The 11,107-nt window shown below is 39.8% G+C and overlaps 1 protein-coding gene across 1 annotated transcript; it reads right to left on the bottom strand.

Annotated features, from left to right (window-relative positions):
- Positions 1–754: 754 nt before the first annotated feature.
- Positions 755–5,336, bottom strand: LOC102313049 (P2Y purinoceptor 2). The gene is made up of 2 exons (XM_014329901.2): positions 5,278–5,336; positions 755–2,468 (listed from the first exon to the last, which is right to left on the bottom strand). Exon 2 carries the CDS (start codon positions 2,449–2,451, stop codon positions 1,456–1,458), a length of 996 nt encoding a protein of 331 aa, XP_014185387.1. The 5' UTR covers positions 2,452–2,468; positions 5,278–5,336; the 3' UTR covers positions 755–1,455.
- Between the last annotated feature and the right edge of the window lie 5,771 nt (positions 5,337–11,107).

The raw sequence follows: 11,107 nt of genomic DNA, 5'->3' as shown, positions 1-11,107 counted from the left end.
AAGGCAATATTTCACAAACCCACAGTTACTGTGTTACTAATATTGAAACTGCTTCTGTGTATCACATCTGTGCTATGGAAGGAGAGGAAACTGACCTTTTTCTAAATTGGGGAAGGACAAATTTAAATTTGCAAAGATCTTAAGATCTGCAAAGGCAAAGTCTGTTAGTTTTTGGAGCATTTTAGTCAAAGAATCAATGGGCATGGGAAATTAGTTATTAGCACAATAAAAGCATTGCTGTATGGATTACAGTGTGAGTGATTGTGTGATGGCGTCAGCCACACATAGATAAAACAAGTCCATTCATTCACTTTATTAGTTTGATTTGCAGTTGCTTCACTAATATAATTCATTAATGTTTTTACTTAAACCTGACACTAATTTAATGAAGCGTGCACATAATGGCATTGTGTGGTTTTTCTAAAGATGTTTTTTGATATATTAATTATGTTTTTCTTTCTTTGAGTTACCTGGTTTGGGGCGGTGGCTGTTTCCTGTCTGGGCAAAAGGCGTGGCCGAGGGCTGAGGACTTTGAATGCCGACCACTATAAAATCTACCCTCCTGTGTCTTTGCGATTAGGCCAGTTTGTGAGTTAAATTGTGTCAACTTTGTTTCAGTTTCTGGAAGTTGTGTTTTGATTAGAGTTATATTTAGTTGACCTCTTTTATGGGCCCACTAATTATATTTTTGAATTTGTCTCTTTGAACTTTTTTGAGGGTTAAAATAAAGAAAACCCATTTTAAAGACATTATTTCTGTGTCTTCTATAATATAAAACTTGCACAACCAAGATATGGAGTTGTTTTTTATTATAAGACAGTTACTTTAATACACAGAGAACACAGTGACTTCAGAGCCAACATTTAGTTTCACACCATGGTCTTTCCTTTACCTTAACCTAGGTGCTTTTATTGTCTAACCACAGGCTGGAGTCTGGATGTGAAACTTGGAGTGTGGTGTGGCAACACATGACATGGTTTTCTTGCTGGCAGTTTGGCATGTGACAACAGGAAACGCACAGGTGATACTGAAAATGTTAGAATACATGAGATCATTCCAGAATCCCTTATAATACAGACTGTCATGGTTTGGTGGGATGCAATCATGAATGTCTGCTGTATGGTTTGTAAGTTTATTAACAATCCCACCCACTCGCTGGTCCCCAGTGCAGTTCATAAATATGGTGATTACTACCACCACCATTTAGTAATATATATAGAAAAGGAAAAAATACAGAAAATAGTTTTGTGTATAAGATAGTTGTGAAATAATAGATAAAAGATGGGTACTGTGTGATATCTGTTAATATTTTGGGTACGTAGAGAGATCTTCACCGTAAACCAGCTAACTATATAACATCTGTGTTGTTTCTAAATGGGAATTTCAAACATAGTCTTCCGCCAACACTGGATCTTGAGACTCAGATACCAGTCATATCCATGTCATATCCACATGTTAGAAATTTCCAGTCATTTCTGAATCACTTCTGTTCTGAATGTCTACCTGCCCCTTCCTGAAAGACTGGAAGGTATCTCGAAAGTTTTGCGAACCGAAGTAGTACAACAGTGGATCCAGGCAGCTGTTTACTCCCGCAAAAATCCAGGTTGCGTAATATGCTGTCTCAAACTGAAGGAGAAGATGGCATTGTTGCGGGTAGTATTTTTTTAATATGACTCCTACAGTCCGTACCACATTCAGAGGCAGGAAGCACAAAGCGAATATAACCAGACACACCCCTATCATCCTCTGAGATTTCACCTTCACTTTCAGACCTTTAGCTGTGCTAATGTTTAAGCGAGTTAAGGTGTTTGCTAGACGGCTATAGCATGCAGCAGACACAAAGAAAGGGAGTAAAAACCCGAAGATAAACAGGATAAAGTTAATGACAAAGTAGGATTCTGTCAGTTTGGTCTGATGAATGGAGAGACATTGTTTGTTTTTCCCTTCTGTGGTGGTAGGAAGAGTAAAAGCAAAGATCAGAGCCTGGATCAGTAGCAGAGACCAAACTCCAGCGCAGAGCTTCCTGACAAACTCCTTCCGTTTTATACAAGAGCTCCTGTTGAAGTGAACAACAGCCACATACCGATGAATGCTGATGAGAGTGAGGAAAATGGTGCTGCCATAGAAATGTGAACTCAGCAGGGCAATCTTGAGTTGACACAGGAACTGACCGAATGGCCAGTTGTTACCCATAGCAAAGTAAACTGCCATCATGGGAGTGACTGGTGTGGCGATGGCATCGCTGAGGGCCAGGTGGAACTGCAGCGTGGTTCCAGACGTCCAGCAGGGCAACCGGCAGCAGAACACCCACAGGCTGAAGGTGTTCAGGAGGAAGCCAATAAAGAAGACCAGGCAGAGCAGGATGGTGATGGACACATGCTGACTCTCTGCCAGGCAAAGGTCAGAAGCATTGCTGTTATTCCCAAGCTGAGAGAGAACTTCACCAGGCATCTTTGAGTTCCTTACACCTGTGAGAAAACAAAGCAATCATCACAACACAGTCTTGTGGCAAAAGCTGTAGTTTGACCGCTTGAGGCTGGCTCCAAAGAGAGTAATGGGTAGTTATGCTCACTGCGTTGCCTGTGTCGTGGGTGTCACACCATGTGTATCTTTTTGTAACCTGTTCAGCTGTGGCGACCAAGGCAAGACGCAAGTGTATGGTTGTGTCGGTTTAATGTTCCCGCACAGAGGCGCACAGACATACAGACATACAGACATACAGAGGGAGACGTTGGAACAGTTTGAAAATTCTGGACCTTGTGAAAAACAAACACATGACAAATTCTTGGCTTCTGGTTTTGACTTCTTCCTCTTTTACATCAGCGTTTGTGTGACAATATTGTCTGAGTGTCGACACCTGTTGTTCAGGATAATACTGCAGCGGCTCCTGTACCTCACCTTACCTGTGACACAAGGTTGCAGCAGTGAATATAAATGGGCCCTTTGTACTCGCTGTTCTTGCCCCAAAATGACACACATACTGGTGCAAGTCACATTTTGGTATGGTTTTGGCCAGTTGTGCACATCTCAGTTTTTGTAACCTTGTGTGTTTGCTTGGGGTTTATTGGGGCTTACATAACCACCACACTTCACTAGGTGATTTTTGTTTGCTTGTTTTTTTAAAAGCTTATTAGTTGAGATTTTGTTGAGGATTTGGCTGATTTGATTTGAATGTAAATGAACCGGTGCCTCTTTTCTACTCTAACCCAGCACTCAGAGCACTTTACACAACTTGCCTCATTCACCCTTTCACGCAAGCAACCCTAACCCTCCTTGGGATTGATCAAGAGATTGCTGAAAATAAATGAGGCCTTAAATTACACGGGGTAACATTTTACTGGCAATTTTTACCATCTGTTTAATAGAGTTGAGATAAACTGGGTAATCAAATGCCATTGAAGTGTTGTGTGCTGTTAGGAATCCTTAACTGACCAATCAGCATGCAAATATATTAGTATTATTGTCCTGCTTCTGGATTATTATTTTAACCATTTAATGCCATCTGCTCCTGTTTATTGAGGACTGTGAGTGACAGTCACTTCAGGCTCCCAAAGCCTTTGTTTGAACTCTGAATTGGCAGTATGTTTAGCCAATTCCTCCCAAAAAGAGAAAGCTCATGGAGAGAAATCCTTTCATTTTGTTGATGCTGTTCTGCAACTGAGAAGTGTGTGTTTGTTTTTCCTTTATAAACACACCTACACATCCGTGTCCATCATACTGCTTCCCCAAAACAAGACTTCCTGACATTTTACTGTGGTAAAACTGCACAGCAGCATGGTTCACCTTGAAACCATTCAAACAATCCACTTCAGTAAAGTAAGAGTAAAGTACTCAACAGATTCAGTTTCAGTGCCTCATGTTAATCTCACTTTATTCATTCTTTTTTCCTTTGATCTGTTTATTCTTACTGAATCTTTTCTATATTATTGCCCTTGCACTCTTTTTCATTATTTATTATAATGCTGAATGAATAATGAACAACTTTTAAGAAATCCGGCCACATTCTCTTCAATCTGCTTCAATCTCAGCACAGTTTGAGATTGAAGCAGTTTCCCTTGTTGCCCATGCTGATATGACTTCAGGCTCAGCTTTGAAACTGCCTGTCTGAGTACAACAGTCTGCGTTTTTTCTTATTTGTTATTCACAAATAAATAAATGTCTCCTGTATGAATCAGGCTTAAATAGGCTTATTAACTGCTTGGTACTTTCTTACTGTCAGCCTTTCTATGATCCTGTCTGAACATTTTGAATTGCACTATCCTACGTGCTGTAGTAATGAGTGAAGAGCTGCATGGATTCCAGATTCTGGTGACTCAGACATCATCCCAGCGTGATGTGGCAGCTTTCCTAACAGCGTCAGTGTTCAGTGGAGCTAAGGTCAGGTGACATGCAGTTATGTTTGCTGTTGGTCTTCTTCTGTCTTCAGACTTTAACCTCCCTGGTAGAGGTAATGTAAAAATCATGTCTGTTAGTAGAATTCATGATGCCTGTGATTTCAGAGATTTTAGAGATCTGGATCCAAGAATTTTTGGAAGAATTCTATTAACCTATATGCAGTTTTGAATCTTGAGCTGCTGCTTCTTCTTGTAAAATGTTTGGATGTCTGCATGAGCCGTTTGTCCTGCTTTATCTTTCTGAACAGTGTTTTGAAGACTTTCCTCTAAGAACACCACCTGTTGATAGGACCTGTGCTTTTTTGTGGAATCAAATCCTGTATCTGTATCTTTTCTATCTCTCACTGAACTGATCTTCCAATAGTGAGCTCACCTTTGGTCTGCCTGTTCCTGCATTTGATGCAACTGATTCAGTTTCCACAAAGAGGTTTACAGCTTCACGTGCTTAACTCTTACCAACCTTGTGTCTAAGATCAAACTAACAGCTCTTCTGACACTTTTAGATGCCATACTGTCCACGATAACTGTTCACATTTAGGAGTGTTTTTTGGAACAATGAGTTGATAAAATCAGTTTCATCTCCTTAACTCAAGGAAATTTGACCTTTGGTTCGGAGGGGCACTAAAGTACATCTTCTTGCTCATTAGTCCACTGTCTGAAATATTAATGTTCTTTTACTTTTACAGTTAGAACTGTACTTGTGTAATTTCTCACAGTTTCTTATTATTTCTAAGCTTACATGAAAATGTGAAAGATTTCATTGGCTACAATCATACATATGTGACGCATATATATGAATGAACCACATGCTTTAAAGCAAAAGCAAAGTAAAATATGTAAGTCTTGTACTTTCTTGTAATTGCAATTGTTTTAAAGATCTTACCAGAGCTGAAGTTATCCTCAGTAATTTGTATCCAGTAACACAATGACTGCCTCTCTTGAGGAGTGTCAGCATGTAGAGTTGTTGGGGGCGGAGCTCTACAGTGACAACTACTGACAGCAGCTTATTTTTTCTGCCAGCTATGTCAGGACTCAAAGTAACAATTTCCTTAAATGTGCCTCGTGTAGATGACGTGAAACTGCCAGCTGCCTGTTGGGATGCCCGTCAGTCAAAGCAGCCTTTTTTTCTGTTTCAGCTCTCTTTAGATTTTTCAGTGAATGGATCTATACAACGATAAGACTGCTGCCATATAACTGATAATTAATCAAATCTTCCTTCTGTTTACGTTCTAATAGAGTTCTTCATTAAAACACATTTAGAAACTCGACCAAAGAAAAAGTGTCAGGAGTGCACGCTAACGTTTGTGCCTCTGCAGTATGCAGCTTTTCACATGCAATGAAAAAGCAGTTGCAACAGAAACTAATGTGAATTGTGAACTCTTTTACTTTTTGCAATCTGCAGTTTCATCAGACCACATGAGCCCGAGACCTCCGTTTCCACCCCCAGAGGATGAATTTCTTATTGCTGATTTTATGAGGGGTGCTTCATATACAAAGTATATTTATTGTCTTGTGTTTCTGTCTGTTTTGTGACTCTTATGTGTAGAATGTCGTCTCGGATCTGTCTTGTGATACAACATAAATCCACTTTACTGCACGAGGATGTAACCATTTATATACTCCTACACTCATCGCCACAATATGTTTACACGCTTTCTTGTTGCTAAAAATGATTCTGAAGGATTTCAACAGCTCAGAAAGTGTAGCAACCGTAGCAGTTTGTCTTGAAGCAACAACTGTAATCTCCACATTTTTACACATTTTTCATTTTTTACACACTTTTTTTTTTCTCAAAATAGATTTTCAACTTTAATATCAACATTTTGACTTTTATTTCTCTTCTGGTAGAGAAAGTGAGGCCTAGTACACATTGATTTGCTGCCTGTTGGGATGCTGCCAGTCAAGCAGCCAGATGTGGACGTGGACGTGGATGTGTGGATGAATGTTAAAATATACTTTCATCCACCATATAGTAGCAAGGAAGGGGAAACTATCTCTAGGGTTTGGATCTATTTTCTGCACCAAGCTGGACACACACCATTTAATGCAGTAAAGTTACTATGTAAGATTCTATTGACATTAACATTCTTTTGGAATTAGCTTCAAGTGTTCGTTAGAGCAACTGCAATTTGTAGCAACTCCTGATGGCTTCAATTTCCCTCGGGATTAATAAAGTATTCTGATTCTGATTCTGATTTAGCCTTACTACTTGCTTCTTCCATGTACATTTGACGCTGTTGCCAAGTGACTGAAGTCTGCTAAATAAAATACAGGCATATGTCTTGTAAGCTCTGAAAAGCAACAGAATGCAGTGCCTTGTTGGTGCTTTTCAAAGCACAGCACATAACACAAAGCAACATAAAAAAGTTTTTGCAAGTGACCTAAACACACTTTCCTACATTTTTTTGGTGCAGATTCTACATGTGCCTTTATTATTTTCCAGTCATGTCGAGAAAGGCATGGAGCATGATTTTATTTTGTACCATATTAGATCTGGATTGTCACAGTAAAGCATTCAGCATAGTTTCATCCCAGAAAGCCCGGTAGCAACCCTCTGTTAGCTGAATATCATATTGGAAACGTTCTCCTTTGTTACTCACCATGCACAGACTTTTCAAATGTGAATGTAGGAAATGGGTTTTCAGTGACATGCAGCAGCCCATTTTCTGTTTACTTCCCAGTATGCAGGTGATTAAGTTTTCACAGAGTCACTTGAATGCTTTTCAAGCTTAAAGCTTGGTTGCTTACAGACATAGTCAAAAACCATCGTCCTTACATACCCATGCAAAGAGCAGACCGCTTTTACCAATAAGTCTTCATTTCCTTTTGTGCTGTACGCTTTGACTTCTGGTCCAAAAATAGTGATCAACAAACACAAAATGTATAAAAAAGTTCATCAGAAGAGCTAGATGTCCTGGAGAAAAACTAAGTACAGGTTTGAAATCATTGTGACAATAACTAACAGAGAAGTACCTGTGATGATTATTACCTGCTGACCTGTGCAATGGATGAATGCTGGAAAGTTGCATTGAGCACGGAGCTGAACATTTTTACTGCCACCACACTGATATGCAGAGAATGAAACCAAGAAATACTGCAGACACATATGGTGCTAAATTTTCAGCCATAACACAGGGCCACCCGACAGTATGTCATCTTAGCCCTCCTTCTGATTCTAAAAGGACCAAAATGTACTAAATTAATTTCATGGTGTTTTACGTGACATAAAACAACCTTAAATTTATCAGAAAAGTGCACTAAGGTCTCAGGCAACACTGTAACCAAAGAAGCCATCATGTTTGGCGTCGCGCTTCAGACCTGAAAGCTAGATTTTTTTATATACATGCTATGTTTAGTGAGCAGGAGCTTCAATGGTGACTTAATGAAACCCGTGTGTCCCGTGTGGCCTGAAAAACATTTGCTCTTTCACTATGAAAGAAGAGACATGTCCTTTTGCAGATGAAAAAACTACACAAAGAAGGAGATGCAGTGTGTGTGCATTAGCAGATATTACTTGTGAATTCAAAGAGTTCCTGTTTTGTCCTGTTATGCCACTATTTGGTCCAGTACTCAGGACATAATCCAGCATAGCTAGTAACATTTTAAAATGCTGTGAGGAGCCAAAATCATCTTTCTGTCCGATGGATTCATTTATATTAAAATAATGTTGGAGAGAAGTAGTCTACTCTGAACTGCGTCAGCTGTAAACACATGGAGAAACCTGTTCCAATTTCTAGTCTTAGTGTGAAAAAGTATGCTTTGCATCTTCTGTTGACAACAGACCTGCTTTTATTAGTAACACATGTCAGGGACACATGATAGTGTGTAGAGGATGTGAGAGTCAGTAGGGAATTGCCAGGTAACCTAATGGAAAAACAATGAGGGGAACAAAAACGGTGCATATTTCCAGCTGGGGAAATATTGTCAACATCGTGGTAAAATGTAGAATCCTGGATAGTACAGACAGAATAACACTGTGTGCTCTGTCTGAGGGCAGACAGACATGAACACTGCTTTATACAGAATGTGTTCTGCAGTCTTTTCTTAAACTGATGCATTTATTTGCAGCTTTCAGACGTCTGAGATTTGTTTGGACTGCTTCATATTATTCTGTGTTATTTGTGTTATAATGTTATAATATAAGAATATGTAAAACGCTTTGGGGTCCTTAGGGATTAAGTAAAGCGCTGTACAAATACAAGCCATTTACAATTTACCATGTTATACATTACAGTGACAAAAGGATTTGTCCCCTTGCAAACTTTCAGTTTTTTGTATACTTTTCACACTTAAAGATTGAAATGAAAAAAAAAGTAATATTACAGAAAGCTAACACACATAAATGAAAATGCAGTTTTGAAATGATGATCTATTTTTTAAACATAAATTATTTTAATTTGGTCACACTGGAGCACGAACAAACAGTTTGAATGATGTCAATAGCAATTTAGTCTGGCCTTTTAGGACTAGGCTACTCTAAACCCTTCTTCTTCGTCCTTTTTGAGTGATTCAGGAGTGCACTTGCTGGTGTGTTTTGAATCACCGCCCTGCTGAATAACTCGAGTGCGCCCTGAGTTTAAGGACGTGAACTGAAAGCTGGACATTTTCCTTCAGGATTTTCGGATTGAGAGCAAATTTCATGGTTCCATAAATGATGGCAAGTCATCCTGAAACAGTGAAGCAGCTCCAGACTATGACAGTGTCAGCACCGTGCATGGATGAACTGCTGACGGTTCTTTTTATAACTTTTGCCTCATCAGTCTACATGATATTTTCCCCAAATCTTGGAGATCAGCAAGATATTTTTGGCAAATGTAAGATGAGCCTTGTCAAAGGAGCTTGCAAAGAAAAGCGTCTGGACTTCTTTAAGTTGCTTGAAGACGTTTCACCTCTCATCCGAGAAGCTTCTTCAGTTCTAAGGTCAAATGGTGGAGAGTCCCAGATATAAACCTAGTGGGAGTTTCCCCCCACAGAGGGACAAAAGGACCCCTGATGATCCTCTAATCGCCTGAGCCAAGGTGTGAAACTGGGTGTGGGTCACAATCAGCCAGGGTTTCTGGTGAGCTCATTGTGAAACCTGGCCCCACCTTATCATGCGAATTCCTGAGGTCAGATGGCCCAGGATGTGAGTGGGCGTTAAGGCGTCTGGGGAGGGATCTCAAAACTGGATTATAGATGGCAGAGAGTTGGTGTCGTAAACCCCCGCCTCTGTTCAAAGATGGTCGTTCACAGTGGACATAGATGCTTCTTTCACTCCTCTTTCAAACCATCTGTCCTCTCTGTCCAAAATGTGAACATTGGCATCCTCGAAAGAGTGACCTTTGACCTTAAGATGCAGATGGACTGCTGAGTCTTGTCCTGTGGAGGTGGCTCTTCTGTGTTGTGCCATGCGCTTGTGAAGTGGCTGTTTGGTCTCTCCAATGTAGAGGTCTGAGCATTCCTCGCTGCACTGTACAGCATACACCACATTGTTAAGTTTGTGTTTTGGAGTTTTGTCTTTCGGGTGAACCAGTTTCTGTCTGAGCGTGTTGCTGGGTCTGAAATACACCGGGATGTCATGCTTGGAGAAAACCCTCCTGAGTTTCTCTGATACAAGACAATGTTGTTGCGTCTGTCCTTCTTATCCTCCCTCGCTGGTGTCTGATCTTCTTTTCTGTGCCAAAAGAAGTCCAGACGCTTTTCTTTGCAAGCTCCTTTGACTACGATGACCTGGATGACTGAGAACCTTCACAGACATAAGATGAGCCTTGTTGTTCTTTTTGGTGAGCAGTGGTTTTCCCTTGGAGCTCTCTGTGGCTCTATGGATGCCATTTTTGTCAAGTCTCTTTCTTATTGTTGATTCATGAACACCTTCAATGCGACCCTTTCCAGAATGATAGAAGTCAGTTATTTTGTTTCAGATTTGTTTCTTTAGATCATGATGTGATTGCAATTTAAAAAATCAACACTTCACTGACTTTTGTAGGGTATTTGTTTTGTGCTTTGACTGTAATGCATTGATTGGTCTCTCCCAGTGCCCCTGCACTGCAGTACTGTAATCTCACAGTGCCAAGTGCCACTGACAGCATGGGTAGCAATGTAACTTCGTACATATACTTTGATATCTGAATGTACTCTGCACTTGCAGTATACTTTATTAGGCTATTTCATGCTGTTTGCAAATGTTGCATTTTGTACTTGTAGATAAAAGTACCAAGCAGCATACAAATAATTAAAATAATCTCCATCAATGATGAGTACTTTCACTCCTAAAGTGTATTTTGATGCTTAAATGTTTTCTCTTTGCAAAATGGTTATTCAATACTAAACAATGTTTAAACTCTTGTGCAGCTTATTTTAATGACATACACTGATATGAGAGCACAGGGCCGAACCTTCTTCATGCCTCAAAACTGTCCTCAGTGTATTTAAACAAATATTCTTATTTCCTGTGCCCTCATGTCTGATGTTTGTGATGTACAAGCCCTTAAAAACAATCCTGGAAACACTTGTAGTATAGTGTGTATTTACAGATACTGTGACTCTGATCTCTCAGCTCAGCTCCCCAGATAAGCAATAAGTGTGACCCACGTGGACAGTAAACAGACTCCCTTCGATTTTTCTTAGTTTTCTGTATATTTCCTCCTCCTCATCATCATTGAGAACATTTTAATATCAGATAAAGACAACACAAGTAAAATGCAGACAAAATGCAGGTTTTAAATTATAAAAGC

This window comes from Haplochromis burtoni, unplaced genomic scaffold (assembly GCF_018398535.1).
Source record: "Haplochromis burtoni strain Fernald_Lab_line unplaced genomic scaffold, NCSU_Asbu1 Contig_639, whole genome shotgun sequence".
Lineage (NCBI taxonomy): Eukaryota > Metazoa > Chordata > Actinopteri > Cichliformes > Cichlidae > Haplochromis > Haplochromis burtoni.
Note: the sequence above shows the minus strand (reverse complement) of the source record. Positions and strands in the feature narration are given on the sequence as shown.

Excerpts from the sequence above, each read along its gene's own strand:
- LOC102313049 (XM_014329901.2), bottom strand. The coding sequence starts at position 2,451 with ATGCCTGGTGAAGTTCTCTCTCAGCTTGGGAATAACAGCAATGCTTCT.